The sequence below is a fragment of the Schistocerca gregaria genome, chromosome 5, assembly GCF_023897955.1.
Source record: "Schistocerca gregaria isolate iqSchGreg1 chromosome 5, iqSchGreg1.2, whole genome shotgun sequence".
NCBI classification, from domain to species: domain Eukaryota; kingdom Metazoa; phylum Arthropoda; class Insecta; order Orthoptera; family Acrididae; genus Schistocerca; species Schistocerca gregaria.
The window spans coordinates 7,450,636-7,469,908 of record NC_064924.1 but is presented as its reverse complement, the minus strand read 5'-3'; the positions used below and the strand labels follow the sequence as shown (position 1 = coordinate 7,469,908).

The following is a 19,273-nucleotide window of genomic DNA, read 5'->3' as shown; positions in this document are numbered from 1 at the left end:
TTTGCCGGCCGGAGTGGCCGAGCGGTTCTTGGCGCTTCAGTCTGGAACCGCGCGACCGCTACGGTCGCACGTTCCAATCCTGCCTCGGACATGGATGTGTGTGTGTTGTCCGTAGGTTAGTTAGGTTTAAGTAGTTCTAATTTCTAGGGGACTGATGACCTCAGATGTTAAGTCCCATAGTGCTCAGAGCCATTTGAACCATTTTAGCCAAGACTTATTTTACACAACAACTGCTGATGAAGTTGCAGCGTATTATGCTTGGACTCTATAGAGGCTACGATCTAGGATTTGAGCCAGGAGATTTCACACTGTCGATATTGAAGAAAATCGATAACAGAAGAATTCTAGCAGCTGCCATTGTTACTTACTTTGAAAATCCGGTGAATTTACGAGGATAAGCAAAGAGAATACTGGTTGAGGAACAAGAGGAGAATGCATGTGGTTTGCACTAGTTCACCCAGGTAAGGTAAGACCTAATATAAACAAACACTGTAAGATCTCTGATTCCGGTTTACCGTAACTTACACTTTGGCAACTTTATATACCTTATCCTCGTAAACTACCGAAATTATAATCCTTAAATTTGGCAAGGGATTAGTCAAAACTACAGTGAAACATTCTGTGGAAGGAATTCTCATTTATAACAGTAGCAAGACATTTATGTAAGAGAAAAGCCCTAAGATTTGCTGAAGTTATTTTTCACAGAAATTTGGGGAGCTGAAAGTTTCTAGCAAACTAAGATATGACTATTATGTCCCACAGATATTCCTAACAATAATATATAAAACTTTGTACAAATATAATTTCATTGTGGCATTAAAAAAAATTGTGCTTACCTTGCTGAAAAATTTCAGTTGTTTATAATTAAAAATTTAAATAAGCACGAAAAGTATTTGTGTATCGATATAACATTCCTTAACGACTGTACCAAATTTAGTTACATTGCCTTGAAAACTTTGGACTTTGAAACAGTTATGACGTATTGCAACTTCGAGTACGTCCATTCTTAACCTTGCAACCCTGTCGTCTTTAATGGGAATATAAGGTGATGCACTTTGAGATTTGGAATTTTGGGTGCTTTGACGAATGATAACCGTTTGTGAAACTAAACGTGATAATTTACTTTCTATCTTCAGAATAACATTCTTATTAAAAATGCATACACTGCGTCTAATACAGTCTAGGTAACATCTGCCGGTTGTAGTTTAGTTTTGGGTCAATCGCGATTATCTCACGATACGGTTTTAAAGCTACGTTTGCATGGTAGTGGGCTAAAAAACGTTTTCCCTGTACTGCACTGTGCTCTTTTGGGGCGAATTTAACTGTGATGCGAACTGGATAGTGACTCGAGTCGACATTTGCACCTCTGCGGGTTAGAACACCGCGAACTATTTTCTGAGAACAGTGTGTGAAAGCGACGTGAGAGATCTGGTTGGATACCCCAGGTCAACTGTTTTTGAGAATGTTCCCTTGAGATCGATATGAATTTAAAATTGTTTGGCCGACACACCGCAATGAATGTGGCCTCATTCCTGTTGCTTAATTTGTACTCGTATGTTGGGAAACTGCTAACAGTTTTTTTGGTACACTTTATCTCTGCCAAGTAATGCCATGACATAGCCCAGTAGGACTTTTATATTGTATACGTGACAATACAATACCTTTTTGTGTGCATTTTTTCCTAGAAAGTTTTTGGTACTTGTGGTTTATTTGTTGCAATGGCATATTTAATTTTTTGTGTGCAGTATATCAATATAGATCAATTAAATATTATATTCGAAGTGTCAGTTCTGTCAATGGCACAGGATGATTTCTGTATGGCTGAGTTTTGATGTCCCCGTCAACACTATCTGGTAAGGTTTACATACTGCACAGCATACTGTAACTGATGACGGACAGGAGGGGTGTTGGAAAACTCTTACTTAGACTTATTGCACCTTCAAACTGTTCTTCCAATCATCACAATATCTGCTGTTCGTCTTCATTATTTTGTATGTGGTGGCTGTAATTTCAGTTGCTCGTAATTGCAAGGCCTAGGTATTTACGTGAAACTTCTAGCCTTAAAATTTTATTATTTATTGGGTAACTGAAATTTAATGTAATTTTTAGTACTGATTAAAACTTTATATCTTTCAGGTTCAATTGCCACTTCTCTCACTATAGAGGTATCTTGTCTAGTTCAGTTTTTAATTCGTTTTCACTTTCTGCTGAAGTTACTAGGCGGTAGAGTCACAAAAAAAAAAAAAAAGGTTAAAATGGCTCTGAGCACTGTGGGACTTGACTTCTGAGGTCATCAGTCCCCTAGAATTTAGAACTACTTAAACCTAACTAATCTAAGGGCATCACACACATCAATGCCCGAGGCAGGATTCGAACCGTCGACCGTAGCGGTCGCGCGGTTCCAGACTGTATCGCCTAGAACTGTTCGGCCACTTCGGCCGGCGGTAGAGACACACAATCAACTGAAAACAGTAAAAGTGGACTGGTCAGGTTGTCTCGTGAAGCGCATGTATAGATTAAGAAATGCAGAAGGCCTACAGCCTTTCGCTGGGAAACGTCAGATTGAACTTTGGTTTCACTAAGCGACTTCCCGTTAGTCAGTATGACTTGTGACCCTTTTGACAGGAAATCACGAATCCAATCGCACAAAGACGATGATAACCCATCGGACCGGGACAGCAAAAGTCGGACATACTGGAAGGTTGCGCACGGCGTATAGATATAGGCCAAGTCTGGCTGCAGGGAATAGAGAAACTACGTGTGCGCGCGAGCGAGCGAGCGAGAGAGAACCTTAGACAGCACAGTATGTCGTTATAATGTTTACGTTTGTCAGCTGATCAGCGGCAGCATCTAATTCTGGAGTACGGCAAAATTTATACGGCTCTTAATTCGAACATTTTCTTTAAGGTTTCTTTATTACAATGGTGAAACTTTCTTCATTGTTTGGTTGCTTCAAACATATAAAAGAGGACGTAATATTTCGCTTCACCTGTAAAATACTAAAATTACATGAACGAAGAGGATTTGGGGACAATACATCATGTAATAGCTGATTGAATGGAGAACTATCATCAGTAACCAATGTTTTCCAATATATTATTATGCTTCCCACCTTAACATTGTTTCGGTACATGCGGAAAATTAAGCAAAAATCATAGAAGAAACACTTAATTTGTGTAAAAACAGGGATTTTGGATAGAAGTAGATGTAATTTCATGCAGAATCATGATACAATGTTTCACATGTATTAGCGAGGAATTTTCAGGGGACTTCATGCGTTCTGCCATAATCACTGAGAAACTACAAAAGCAATCCTGCTGGCCGAACATCAATAACTGAAGATAATGATAACGATTGAAAATATCGGATCAGTTGTAAAGGTATTTTTATTTATTTTTCAGTCCTTCGACCACGATCCGTTTCAGGATACCACATGCCATCATCAGGTGTGATAATTTTGTGCTGTGACCCCGAGCGCCGCGATAGAGAGTATATGACGCGGCGTAGCTCCATTGGTTGCAGAGCAATCACGCATGTTGAAGGGTGTGTAACAGCCCGAAATCAGTCGTTGTCTAAGTGCTCAAATATAAATAAAAAGAGCTTGAAACTGTAGCGGTATTTTCGGATTTCTCTGAAATTTCCAGAATGAGATTTTCACTCTGCAGCGGAGTGTGCGCTGATATGAAGCTTCCTGGCAGATTAAAACTGTGTGCCGGACGGAGACTCTAACTCGGACCTTTGCCTTAGGCACACAATTTTAATATGCCAGGAAGTTTCATATCAGCGCAGGCTGTGGCTAAGCCATGTTTCCGCAATATCCTTTCTTTCGGGAGTGCTACTTCAGCAAGGTTCGCAGGAGAGCTTCTCTAAAGTTTGGAAGGTAGGAGACGAGATTCTGACAGAAGTAAAGCTGTAGGGACGCGGCGTGAGTCGTGATTGGGTAGCTCAGTTGGTAGAGCACATGCCCGCGTAAGGCAAAGGTCCCGAGTTTGAGTCTCGGTCCGCCACACAGTTTTAATCTGGCAGTAAGTTTCGTATCAGCGCACACTCCACTGCAGAGTGAAAATCTCATTCTGGAAACATCCCCCAGGCTGTGGCTAAGCCATGTCTCGGCAAGTTTGGAAGGTAGGAGACGAACGAGATACTGGCAGAACTAAAGCTGTGAGGACGGGGTATGAGTCGTAGTTGGGTAGGTTAGTTGATAGAGCACATGCTCGCGTAAGGCAAAAGTCCAGAGTTCGAGTCTCGGTCCAGCACACAGTTTAATCTGCCAGGAAGTTTCTCTGAAATTTGATTCTGTCGTTTGTAAAAAATAATGAACTACCAACAATATGTTTCAAACTGTTTGTTGCCTTTGCAGGTGGCCAAATATAAAAAGGAAACTCATCACATTAACGCTGAAAATGTCTGAAAAATTTGGCGAATTGCATTGCTGTGTATGTAGTAGTGTTGCAAGAAGTTGTTAATTATTGTAATAATTGAATGCTGTCAGCTATAATGAGAAAAACTGAACCGACTGCTCGCCTTCTCCCTCTGTCACGTGACATGATGCATCGAGCCTAAACACGACAGAGAGGGAGGCGGGGGTGGTTGAGCGTGGCCTTTACAGGGTGTCCCAGGAGCAATAGTCGGTATCCACGGATGACAGGAACGATCATTACAAGCGAAAAGAAGTCTGGCAAGCATGGGCTCCAAAATGTATACTTTAAGAGCCTTCACCACTTGTTCATGTTCGATACAGTTGTCTTAGTTCTGCAGGTATGCATTTTAGGGCCCACGGTTACGAGACTTTTTTGCTCTGAATGTACGTCAAGATACGTCCTCGAATACCAGTGATTCCTGCTGGAACACGCGTGTACGTAGTTTGAGGAGCGGACTCACCGCGGCTGTGCACAGGTGTCTGCGGAGGTCCACGGCCTGCAGAGGCCCGCCGCCGCGCCGCCGCCGCTGGGTGTGGTCTGAGTCTGCTGCCGCGGCCATGTCTGCTGGCGGACTGAGCGCCGCGGAGGAGCGCCGCCGCAGATATGAGGCGCCGCTGGGGCCCCAGGGTCCTCCGCGTCCGCCCACGCACAGTGGCCGCCATAAGCTGGCCGCTGGCCGCCACCCGACACCTGCTGCGCCGCCGCCTAACGAGAGCTCCCCGGGCCCCCACCGCCAGCCAGCCCGTCTGCCGGCCGATACGCGCGTACTTGTTCGTTAGGGGTTCAGGGACTGAGCAGCGAAGTCATTGGCCCCCGTTGAACAGACGCAGGAGTGGAACTCAGTGCAAAGGCAGGGTCCCACGACGTTGTACCGCAACGCCTGCAGCATACATTTATTGGATTGGCTACTGAAGTAGTAGATACTGAGAGGCACCCACATGCCTTGATCATACTGTGGCATCAAGCAGTCAGGCCTGCAAGATGAGTGGTCTGCCAAGCGAGTGGATTTATTCTTATTTATCGCAAAACATCAATGACTGATTGTGAGCTATAGTACCCACAATTAAGCCTCAAATTATTCTCCTGTTTGAATATTACGCATAAAAACGGATAACCCACATCTGACTATTAAGGGGAGCAGGAGGTGCCTATGCTGCCCATGTTAAAGTCACTAAGTTTGAGGAACATTTATGAATAAACTACCAAATAGAAAAATTTGAATGTTTTTTACATATAGAGTGGTTCAGTATTGCAGTTATGACAGAGGGATGTTGGAGTATCTTTTCTAGTTTCCTTCCAATTATTTTTTTTTATTAATGACCCAATTTTTTTTACAAATAATTGCTTTATAATTAAACTGAAGTGTAACTACTGAACATATTGTCAAATGGCTGTGTTACAATGTACGTTTGGCCACTAAGAGTGCTGTATAAAAATTTCATCTCTCTAGCTTGAGAGGAGTTTGAGAAAATGTTCCTTATGTTCGAAAAATTCTAATTTACGGGAAATGGCTATCAAAGTTTCTCAATACATTCCTGCACTATGGGATGGATTATCAGGGTCTTCTTCTTCATCCTCCAAAAGCTTCCTCTTCTGTCTTCTTTTCTGGTCTGTTGTTCCATCATACTTCATATGCCTTTCTCTTCTTTCTGCTCCTCTTATCCTTTCTCTGTCAATAACTCTTAGTGCTCGTACAGTGTTCACCCACCCGCTGTAAATCCTAATGCCTTCAGAACTTCACACTTCACACTGTACCCTTGGTTGTAGGTTGCTATTGCATCATAAATGCCAAAGTGCAGTGTTTTTATCGTTACAAACACCCTTTTAGAAATCACTTTCCAAATCAAATTGTTTACGCTCTCATTAGGATTCTGCGTCTTTCTGTGTAGACATTTGTGTAACAATTCTGGCTGTGCTAAGTCATGAAAAATTGGTTTTATTACATTTATCACAGCTGCTGCCAAACCATGTTTGTGATCATAGTCCTTTTTTGCATTATATTTGCACCAGGAATTTTTTGGGCACAGGCTGTGTTGAGGGTATTCATTGGAAGAGGTAGTATGAAGGAACAATGCCCACACTGCTTTTCCCGTGTCACTAACATTACTAGTATTTTCCCTTATAGCACACCCATAGTATCTCTGTAGACGTTCAATCACCTCATCAGTAAGCCTGTCTCTCCCTCCTATTGTCTTTCTATCATTGAGCTTACTTGAACCCAAAGTTTGTTTGAGCCTTCGAAGCCGTGCACCCATACGCTTTTGCACATGCCCAATGCATTCCAACTTTTCAACTACAAATTCATTTCCATGTGGTTTCAGTTCCTCTATAGTGTTGAAAGGTTTGGAGTCACCATCCCCAAGGTAGTATTTGTACCTAACGTTGTATCTGGGAACTGAACGTTCAAAAATTTGTTTCACTCCATCCACTTCCACTGCTCCACTTTCTCCACTAAAATTTGCCTCACAGGTTCCACTGTGCTCTCATTTGATTTTATTTTTGCACCTACAATGTTTTGATAATATTTCAACATCTATCACTTTTGCACTATCACCACAAGTAGCAGTTACAACCCCATTCAGGGATTTGTGACCCCTCTTTCACCAGGAACCATCTAATGCCACTACCACATCCCTAGAACCACCTTTCATTTCTACAGATTCCTCCACTGCTTCCTTCATGGTTTTCAAAGCCACATCTTCAACAGAGGATCCTACCGGTTCACAGTAGCACCCAAATTTGATTGGAGGCGATGGCAAGTTCATAATACCACATAACAGTCTACCAGCAGCAGACCCTTTTCCAATGGATCGAAGACCATACACAAGTCGAACATTCACATCAAGCACTCTAGATCGTCCATTTTCACCAAAGAGACTGGTATGTGAATTGTAGAAAGTCACTTGATACTTGCGACATGCACAGATTATCTTCATCTCACAAGCTAAACCAAAGTGCTTTGTTATCTCTAGCCCCACTCCACTTGAACACATTTTGCACAGAACACTTTCTTTCAGCGCAGAAGATAATAATCCAATATTCAGTACTTCGTTAATATCATCACTGTCACTATCATATTCACGAACTCTGTCACTTCCACCAGTCAGCTTCTTGCTAGAAGATGTCACAGGGCTATGGCCCGCCATGTGTTGCTTAGCAGAAGAACGCACTGTTTCAGTAATTGTAGTATCGCAACTTGGTATTAGTGTTAATTTTCTTTTCCCTACGTTCTTCCTCTTCTTATATACTCGGTTACTAAAACGTGGCATCGTAACCAGGACAACGCTTTACACAAGAAGTATAATACTACCAACAACAGGCGCAACACTGAACTAATGCGAAACGGTAAACAGCAAAGAGACGATGTTCCGCGCTCTTAGCGCTTCATTTGTCACAGAAAACAATATAGCCAAACCTTGCACACTCGCTGTACGCGTAACATAAGGCGCTGTATGCGTAACAGGCCGAGAAAATCTCAAGCAGTTCGCCAGGAAGTCACGAGAGGGTGTTAGATGCATTCAGCGGCCGCGCATTTCCTCTGCACGCATGGGGGAAAATGGTAATAACTCCACTTCTAGGGCGAGTAGAACGATAATTCAAAGTTTACATTAAAGAGGAATGTTCCAATTAATTTTCGCTAGCAAAAAAAATCGTAATTTTTTGGATTTGACCACCTCCGGCCCCCCTTCAAAATTTACACAACTCTGATTGTTCATTACGCACTGGCAATACCACATTTTCTTTCTCACCCAACGGCTTTGATCAACACGTGGGCATCGCACTGAATATGAATGGCGCACACGTTATAAATTCTGGATATCATGACTACACACTATTCGAAGAACGAGGCCACCAATATTTTTCTTTTCACTATCTTTTTTTATTCAGAGAAATTCTATTATGGTTCACAGATAACCTAAACACACCATTATATTTTATACTACAATTACACACGACAAACTCCGCCCAGTGGGCATGGCTTTACATTGGTGATTATCTTACGGTCTCGTAATGACCTAACGCTACAGTGCACTTTCTTGATAGGATGGTGGATCTTTTGCTAAATCTCACACTTCGACTCTCACACCCATCATCACGAAAATTTCCTCTAGACCGAGTGGGACAAAAGGGAACATGCATAACCCACTGCCACTGAACCTGTCTTGTTACTCTCCCATGCAAACCACACATACTTAAATTACATGAAATACATCACACTGGCAACATACAATACATCACAAGGGATAGTCACAACGTTAGAATCACTTCACTTTCAGCTTTCCCACTTCAATTAGTATTCATCCCAATTTCACACAACAGTGCCCCACTTCATAACTTTTCTTTCCTACTATGAACTCTGGAGGGTATATGGACGTCTTCCTGTGCAATGCAAGCCAAGTGGCGTTGCTGGATAGACGGCTGACTCACCTTGCTTCACTCTCAGAGTATTATACTTTGAATCAAGCGTCACACGGAAACATAACATGCAAAGTAATATTAAGAACATATGCGTCACACACTCGAGTCCTCAACTGATACCATGGACGAGTACTTCTCTTTATCCTTTGTCTCATACACAGATTGAGACTCACAAAGTACTCACCATGTGGAAGTACTCGTCTCTAATTTCAAGTCCTACACACGCCATTTCTTAAATATTTCCAACTTATAGTACACACGCCAGTATTTCAACTTAGTGCTAGCACTCGCAAGTATTTCAACTTATTGCTACAAGTGGTTTCATTGTGACCATAGGTCACTTCGGAAGATTTCTATGATCCGCTTAATATTACCTGCCTGTCATTTAATTCTCCCCCCAAAAGTTCCTGAAATAGAGACATAACTATTCCAAACTACTCTTAAGTATTTCACATGCATACCATCTCTCCACTCTTTGTCTTTGTCTTTACAGAGCACACCTAAGACATGTCTTACCAACACAAAATCCAGCGCCAGAGTGCTGAAACATGGCCGTTCTTCAGGTCATCTCGCACTTCGGCCGAAGTGGGGTAGCACCTTGCTATTGTATTGGCCAGCCACATTTCAGGCGCTCAAAGCTCAAGTAAATTTCATCTCTTTGGTTCCACCAAAGGTGACCAAAGGACCATCTCAAAGATGATCATATATTGCACATTCACTATCTGCGGTTAGCAGATGACCATACATTCATTCATTTCACAGATCTCACATAATTTGGATGTAAGGATTTGTTTTGTGGGAGTGCACATGTGATCAATTACATAAATAAATTGTCATTCTTTCCTACACTGGTATCTACGATCACATTCCTTTCCTTCACCTCCTCCTTTTCCTTGAGAGGATACGGATCCTGTACACCTCCCGCAAACTCGACCCTCCCCATCTGCTTGTCTCGCCCATCCTCTTCCACCCCCGCCCACTGCCGCGCCTGTATTCCCACGTCCCACCTGGTCTCCATCTCTCCACCCTCCTAACCCTCTCCCAAGGTGGCTTCCGCCATCTCTCCCTCCCTGATGATGTTCTCCTCCCCTCCATATACCCCTCCTACCAACTTTGATCCTCCCTCCATCTTCCTCTGTCTGTTCCTTTGGGCACCCTCCCTCTCTCCTCCCTTTCTCCCCACCCCTCCCCTGGGCTTCCCCTCCCCTGTCCCTCTCCCCCTCCTCACATCTCCTCAGCCATTGGCATCTTTGTTCTCCCCTCCCCACCCTCTCCCCCCCTCACCTTTTTTCCCCTCTTGGCAGGTCCCCAGACTCGCACACGCTACGTGGACTTTCGTGCGCCGGAGATCATCGCCATCTGTGTCTCGTGTGTGTGACGTCGTTTTGTGTTTTTAGTGTCCACCATCACGCTTCTACGTTCACTTGTGCCGTCGGATTTATCAGTGTTCTGTGTGCCGTGTCAACGTGTTTTCAGTGTCGTTATCGTCGAGTGTGGACGGCTCCGTGTTTTTTTTTTGTGTATCTGTGACCAATATTTTTTAGCCCGTCACTATGTTCATTATGTTTCTCCAACCTGTCTTCTGTCATTGTCAACACTATGGCTGAGAGCGGCGTAGCATGCCGCTGACAGCCTACCTGTTTGTATGTGTATTAAAATAACAATAAAGGAAAAAAAACCACACTGGTATCTGGCTTCGGTGTATTAAATGAAATTGAGTTATTATTACAAAAAATATGTTGTTCTGACAAGAATAACGAAGAATATTGTACATATTTTCAATGTTGGGTGGTACTGTACCCTTCCAATACATGTAAGACAAATAATCGTGACGGAATTACTACCTCTGTTTCATAACACGATTAACAAAATAAGGCGCTTACATTTCCTGGATAGAAATTAATATAATGGCGCTCACTGCATTTTAATACTTTGTCCAACCTCCGTTCTACGTAATTACTTCAAAAATGCTATACAGCATTAATTTTGTTATGGTTTCTAGTTCTTGGAGTGAAATTGTCGCCCACTCGTTTTGGATCGCTCTTTTCAGCTCGCATACGGCCTCAAATTGCCTTCCTTTGCGATTCACACACTGTAAAGTATTCCACAAATGTTTTCCACTGGGTTCAAATTCGTGCAACATGCAGGTCATGGCAGGATGTCGATATCTTCGTCTTCAAATCAAATTTTGCTTCTAGCAGAACAATACACAGATGCATCATATTAATGAACTATCAGACTTTCGTCCCCTGAGTCCTCTTGTGTTGTAATGAATTATGGTTCTAGGGCAGTAGTTCCCAACCTGGGGCTAATTACCCCCTGAGGGGTAAAAAAAGAATTCCATTTTGTTACCGTTAAGAAAGTAAATTATTTATTTATAGATCACTATTATTAATACCACTCTTATCTTCACCATCATCCGTATTTCGTAAGACTAATACTGATTACGAAGCTACCAGTCCTTATCTTTTTTTTTAAACATGAACATTAACCCGGATAGTCAGACTGAGCTTAAGGCTCATGAAACGAATCTATGAACATTGTCTACTCACATAGTCAACCTTTTACACACAATTTTTCTACTTTTTGCCATGCATCTATGACAGTAAAATTGAGTCGTATGTTACACATATGCTTGAATATCTCAGGAAAACGCCTTATCTGAGTTGTTGATAGTTCCCAAATTGGACCACAAATGTCTTCATTGTTAATTTGGCAACAGAAAATCCATCTAATTGAGAGACGTCAGCAGTTACTACATAACGTTTATTAAATTGCTGCTACTATTATCAGTAGTAGTAGTAGTAATACAAAGCTTTGGGGAGCCTAAGGTCCTCTAATTTCTACCAGTTCAGAAGCAGGGAGTAGAGAAATAAGTAATTTACAAACAGTAAGTGCAGCGCACGCCGTTTTATTCGGTTGCTTTTAAACGGTGCTGTAGAGTATATGTGGTGCGAGAGTCTCTAGGATGAGGAGTGGTGCAGAGGAAGCATAGTTCGTAACGTGTGTCTATCTTCAATGTGGATAGTTAGATTTCTTTCCTGGAAAGGAGCACAGGCGGCAATCGCAGTGCACTGCAAGAGTTTCATCATTCTGTAACAAAATGCTGTTAGAAATCAGCATCATCATCAATTCATGATATAATAAAAGACCTACAAGAACTATCCTTCGTCATTCTAAAATATAGTTAGTGATCTACCTTTAGCGCAGAAGGCTGCCGAAATAATAACACTTCCACCACCAAAATTTTTCCTCAGTCTTACCTGCTGCTCTGTTCTCAGTTCATGTCAATAGTTTTCATCCTGCCCCTCTAAATTCAACTACTATTGATCACTAAACATCACATTAGCCCACTCTCAAGTCCATGACGAACGTTTTTCAACAATCTCCAGTCGAGTCTCTCTATGTTCGGGTGTTAGTGCGGGTTTCTAAGTCGTTTCTTGAAGGTAACACGTTTGTCGTCTGAAAAAAATTTCTTGTACACGTCTGGCAGTTACTGGCACCGGTAAATCAGCAACAAGCTGCATTAACGGTTGTTGCCCTTGATTTGCGGAAAACTAACCTTTTCTAAACATCACGTAATTTTCTGCCTTGTCCCTTCTCTCCAGACATGCTCCCAACCTGACGGAATCACCGAACACTCTGTTCTAACAAAATCGTGCAGGCAATTTTACGATTACAGCGTCTCGTTTCCTTCTACCTACCAGTTTTTGATTTTTGCCACATGATAACTATTTTACCATTTGGCATTCTCTCAATGGCTGTGTTTGTATACAACATCCACTGTCACCAATCGTACGTGTTTCCTTATCTTCTGCAAAGGCATATGCACACACTAACGCCCCACAGAACCGACTGTCTTTATACCGAGTTCCACCATGTACCACCCGTATCAATGTCTTGGTAGAGACTGTACTCCTGACACCAAACGCGATACCGTTTGACTGCATTTGTCTTTATACCGGATTTCATACTATTGCAAGTATATTGGCCACAGCTGTTCCCACCGATAATGTTGATTTTCCTGCAAAAATCCATGCCTTTATACTGATGTACTCTCTCGCAGCTTTTCTTAAGTTGGTTACGTGAGCCAAAAATTTTATCTAATTCTGAACGTATGTGATAGTGGTAAAATCTAAGCGTAGAAAGCAATATTGATGCTAGAGCCGAGAAATAACTTAGAGGCGCAGAAGTATATTAGTCCAGCCAGTATTTGTTTCGTACATATGAAATCTAAGGTCGGTGTGATTCCTGCCAATTCATCTCACTTGCTATGTTTCGTGGTATGACACTTCCTATGTTAGCAAAACTCGGTCATCTTGTATGTGTGTAGCCTAGAACCCATCGTAGATACCGTGAGGCGGCCGACTGTTTAACGCCTTGACCCTCACGTTTTACCCTATTCTAGTACGGAATTTTCATACTACACACTTTTCGGTCCAGATTGTCATTTTACCACCTGTATTGCGCGCTGATTACATGTGTGGCTGGGGGGTAGTGTGTAGCGATGTAGGTATCCCATCCCCCTGAATTACATTATTGTAGCAGTTTTTTCCCATTAAACGCATCTGTCCTTGACCATGTCGATGGTGGGCGAAAACTGGAAGAACTTTCGCACGTTCTGGAAGAGCTGAGAGTCACTTAGAACGCAGGGACTCACTCTCGTGGGCCGCATGGACAGCCGGACGAGTCTTTGCAGGGATTATCCTCCTGGTTCAGCTTCCGTTGCCAAAGAGCAGCTGATCAGAAGACTGGTGTCCTTAATAGAAGAACGGGAAACCAGTGGTGAAAAGGAAAACTGTTTTATTAGTAAACGATGCACACACAAGAGCGCCTGCGAAGGTGTACTCAAAAACGAACCTGGGTGCACGGATAGCAAAACGTGATTTTTTCGGATGAATCCAGGTTCTGTTTACAGCGTCATGATGGTCGCATTCGTGTTTGGCGACATCGCGGTGAACGCACATTGGAAGCGTGTACTCGTCATCGCCATACTGGTGTATCATCTGGAGTGATGGTATGGGGTGCCATTGGTTAAGCGTCTCGGTCACCTCTTGTTCGCATTGACTTTGAGCAGTGGACTTACATTTCAGATATCTTACGACCCGTGGCTCTACCCTTCATTCGATCCCTGCCAAACCCTACATTTCAGCAGGATAATGCATGACCGTATGTTGCAGGTCCTGTACGGGCCTTTCTGGATATAGAAAATGTTCGACTGCTGCCCTGGCCAGCACATTCTCCAGATCTCTCATCAATTGAAAACGTCTGGACAATGGTGGCCGAGCAAGTGGCTCGCCACAATGCGCCAGTCACTGCTTTTGATGAACTGTGGTATCGTGTTAAAGCTGCATGGGCAGCTGTACCTGTACACGTCATCCAAGTTCTGTCTGACTCAATGCCCAGGCGTATCAAGGCCGTTATTACGGCCAGAGGTGGTTGTTAAAAAAAAATGGTTCAAATGGCTCTGAGCACTATGGTACTTAACATCTATGGTCATCAGTCCCCTAGAACGTAGAACTACTTAAACCTAACTAACCTAAGGACATCACACAACACCCAGCCAACACGAGGCAGAGAAAATCGCTGACCCCGACGGGAATCGAAACCCGGGAACCCGGGCGTGGGAAGCGAGAACGCTACCGCACGACCACGAGATGCGGGCGGTTGTTCTGGGTACCGATTTCTCAGGATCTATGCACCCAAACTGTGTGAAAATGTAATCATATGCCAGTTCTAGTATAATATACTTGTCCAATGAATACTCGTTAACCATCTGCATTTCTTCTTGGTGTAGCATTTTTAATGGCCAGTAGTGTAAATAATACATCATAGGACGCTACACAGATGGTTGTTACAGATTTTTCCACTGGATTTGACTTACGTGAAATCTCAGTTTGGAGTGTTTGTTTTCATAACATTCTTGCAACAGATCTGAATGCATTCCTACTGCATTCTTATCGTTGCACACGTGGCACTGAAAGTAAATTCGTGGTTGGTTGCTGTCCCAGCACCGTCAACATTATTTTTAGCATTTCCGACAAACAAGTCTGGACGTGGGATCGGGGCAACACTTGTCTCCCGTGTCCTTATACACTTGTGTCATTGGTGAAAACATTTTTACTTTGTAGTGAGAGATAGGGAACGCACTTCCAGATCTCTGACTGGAGGAGAATTTAGGCCCTTTATGGGACTGGCTGGAAAGATTGTGTGTCGTGCCTTTCCTAGGTCTCACGGGTGGCTAAGAAAATTCACAGAGGCTTTCGATTTCGGATTCTTATGGGTATTCTGATTCGAAGTTCTACAAGGTGAAGTTACTCTGGACTCTGTGCTCGTACGTGTTTACGACTTCGGCTCTTTGGCAAGTCTTCGAGGTTTCATTTTGATCTTACGTTCGTGGGCGGCGTGTAGTGAGAAGCTGTTGAGACCCGCAATTCGCTGCCACGTCACACAGACTCTGCCCAGCAACAGTTTAACAGTGACCTCGAGCAATTAAAAAGAGGACCGACTCGTGGAGATAACATATTGGACCTACTGATAACAAACAGACCCGAAGATTTCGACACTGTAAGTGCAGAACAGGGAATCAGTGATCATAAGGCCGTTGCAGCATCCCTGAATATGGAAGTTAATAGGAATATAAAAAAAGGGAGGAAGGTTTATCTGTTTAGCAAGAGTAATAGGAGGTAGATTTCAGACTACCTAACAGATCAAAACGAAAATTTCTGTTCCGACACTGACAATGTTGAATGTTTATGGAAAAAGTTTAAGGCAATTGTAAAATGCGTTTTAGACATGTACGTGCCGAGTAAAACTGTGAGGGACGGGAAAAACCCACCGTGTTTCAACAACATAGTTAGGAAACTACTGCGAAAACAAAGACAGCTTCACTGCAAGTTTAAACGCAGAAAAAACCTCTTAGACAAACAGAAGCTAAACGATGTCAAAGTTAGCGTAAGGAGGGCTATGCGTGAAGCGTTCAGTGAATTCGAAAGTAAAACTGTATGTACCGACTTGACAGAAAATCCTAGGAAGTTCTGGTCTTACGTTAAATCAGTAAGTGGCTCGAAACAGCATATCCAGACGCTGCGGGATGATGATGGCATTGAAACAGAGGATGACACGCTTAAAGCTGAAATACTAAACACATTTTTCCAAAGCTGTTTCACAGAGGAAGACCGCACTGCAGTTCCTTCTCTAAATACACAAACGGAAAAATGGCTGAAATCGAAATAAGTGTCCAAGGAATGGAAAAGCAACTGGAATCACTAAACAGAGGAAAGTCCACTGGACCTGACGGGATACCAATTCGATTCTACACAGAGTAAGGGAAAGAACTTGCCCCCCTTCTAACAACCGTCTACCGCAAGTCTCTAGAGGAACGGAAGGTTCCAAATGATTGGAAAAGAGCACAGGTTGTCCCAGTCTTCAAGAAGGGTCGCCGAGCAGCTGGGCAAAACTATAGACCTATATCTCTGACTTCGATCTGTTGTAGAATTTTAGAACACGTTTTTTGCTCACGTACCATGTCGTTTTTGGAAACCCAGAATCTACTCTGTAGGAATCAACATGGATTCCGGAAACAGCGATCGTGTGAGACCAACTCGCTTTATTTGTTCTTGAGACCCAGAAAATATTAGATACAGGCTCCCAGGTAGATGCTATTTTCCTTGACTTCCGGAAGGCGTTCGATACAGTTCCGCACTGTCACCTGATAAACAAAGTAAGAGCCTACGGAATATAAGACCAGATGTGTCGATGGATTGAAGAGTTTTTAGCAAACAGGGGAGTGTTATGGGACCAATGCTTTTCGCAATATATGTAAATACCTAGTAGATAGTGTTGGAAGTTCCATGCGGCTTTTCGCGGATGATGCAGCATTAGAAAATTGTAGCGAAATGCAGGAAGATCTGCAACGGATAGGCACTTGGTGCAAGGAGTGGCAACTGATCCTTAACATAGACAAATGTAATGCATTGCGAATACATAGAAAGAAAGATCCTTTATTGTATGATTATATGATATCGGAACATACACTGGCAGCAGTTACTTCTGTAAAATATCTGGCAGTATGCGTGAGGAACCATTTGAAGTGGAATGATCATATAAAACTAATTGTTGGTAAGGCGGGTACCAGGTTGAGATTCATTGGGAGAGTCATTAGAAAATGTAGTCCATCAACAAAGGAGGTGGCTTACAAAACACTCGTTCGACCTATACTTGAGTATTGCTCATTAATTTGGGATCCGTACCAGATCGGGTAGACGGCTGAGATAGAGAAGATCCAAAGTAGAGCGGCGCGTTTCGTCACAGGGTTATTTGGTAACCGTGATAGTGTTACGGAGATCTTTAGCAAACTCAAGTGGCAGACTCTGCAAGAGAGGCGCTCTGCATCGCATTGTAGCTTGCTCGCCAGGTTTCGAGAGGGTGAGTTTCTGGATGAGGTATCGAATATATTGCTTCCCAATACTTATACCTCCCGAGGAGATCACGAATGTAAAATTAGAGAGATTCGAGCGCGCACGGTGCCTTTCAGACAGTCGTTCTTCCCGCGAACCATACGCGACTGGAACAGAAAAAGGAGGTAATGACAGTGGCACGTGAAGTGTCCTCCGCAACACACCGTCGGGTGGCCTGCGGAGTATAAATGTAGATGTAGATGTAGACCAGAGTTCGGCTCAGCCAGACTTGTCGCAAACCACTTCTATGGCAGCCACGGTAAGATCGCGTTTGCAATGCTCACTCCCTGTTTCGGAAATCGCGATATAGTGAGGGAAGAGTAGTTGTTTCCAGGTTTTTTTTTTCCTTCCTAACTTTAACTGCTCACTTCACGCACTAGTATGCAAAATTCCTGCGATCTAATTCTTGCGTCAAAGGGGACTATTCTCGCACCATTCATGTTTTGTTTTGCTGTCGACTTATCTCATTGGAGCTCACAGGTCTAGTGATATTTCTTCCTGATTCTTCCTTTATTTACTTCTCTGTTGTACACTCCATTCGATTCATACAGTTTTTGCGTAATTTCAATGTTCTGCAATCACGGTTGAAAGCGTAATTCGTGTCCTTCATGTGTCTGGGCATCATGTCAACCATAATTGTGCAGCATCATCCTGGTGACGACCCTAACAATAATTTTTGTATCACTTTTCTGTTTCAACTATGTTAATTCAGTCTCAAATTGTTTTATAACCTTAACGTGCAATTTTTTCACACTGTTTGAATAAATATTTTACAAGATCAAACTGCGTCATTCAGCAATCGTTGAAGTAAATATATCATATATTATTTCCAGGTCCTCCACCCATACGCACTAAGCGAGGCCCCTGACGAGTTCAGAAACTTACCAAATAACTTTTTCCGATGTGTGCGGCAGCTGTTTTTTTTAATAGCCTGTTAGCTTCATAAAGGTAATTATTTTACATGACTTTAAGTGATAGATTAAGCATCAGTCTAACCTGCATATCCACAGGGCACATGCGCAAGAGGTCGTGTTCCCGGCAGACCCGTCTTCTGGCACAAATTGACGGCCCTTCCAATGCTTTTCCATCTGGGTATCGGGTGCTAACTTGCTTTCTTCTTGTGAGGTGTCAGATATAAAACCTTTTCCTCACCGTAATACTGCTTCCTGGAATCCCTACTGTAGGAAGAAATTCCTTACTCTTTTTAGGCGCGTGGCTGTGGCATCAACTCGCGTTGTCTTTCTTCCGACGATTTCGTTTTAGAAATGAAGTACACGTTTGTTGTGAAGGTCATCTCTTGCTAACAAATGATTAGTCTTAAAGACGGTGTAGGACATAGTCGAGTAATGGCTAATTTTCGTCTGTGCCTTTCGAAGTGTGTCCCCTCCACATGAGCAGCTCCCCATGGGTGAGGCGCGGCACCGAGAAACCAGGGCCACGCGGAGGATTTTCCAGGATCTCCATTCGACCTTCGGCGGTCGACTGCCGATATGTGAACGATTTATGGCTTATTGTTCACCAGTGTCCCCATTCGGTCTTATCGTGTCGCACAGGTGGCTACAATTTTGTAGATTACTACATCCATATCATTACAAACACATCAATGTTCCCTGCATGTAATCCCTTCAGAAATATTCATATGCTTCGCTGTTTAGACACCGTAGACTGTAAAACTACGCCTCAACTTCTCAACGATATTTTCTTTTGTGGGAATCTGGGGTTACTGACCTAGAGATTTTTAGTTTTGAATGCTCTGAAGGATAACGATTACTATTTGTAAAACTGCAAGTGATCGTTCACGATTCATCTTCGGAACAGCGTTCTTATTGGAAACGCAATGCGTCTCCCACACTCTTAGGTAATATCCTCTAGGTGTAATTCAGTTCTGTGTCAATCGCAGCTACTTTAAGACACGTTTCTTGAACTGTGGATCGTGTGATAGTAGGCTGAAAAAAATATTTTCTACCATTCTTT

The 19,273-nt window shown here is 42.9% G+C and overlaps 1 protein-coding gene across 1 annotated transcript in view; it reads right to left on the bottom strand.

Moving 5' to 3' along the window:
* Window positions 1-19,273, bottom strand: part of LOC126272661 (venom dipeptidyl peptidase 4-like) — a 317,380-nt gene that overhangs the window by 279,705 nt on the left and 18,402 nt on the right. Inside the window, exon 2 of the mRNA XM_049975673.1 lies at window positions 4,882-5,167. Coding sequence (XP_049831630.1) covers window positions 4,882-5,167 — 286 coding nt within the window. The remainder of the gene's footprint in view (window positions 1-4,881; window positions 5,168-19,273) is intronic.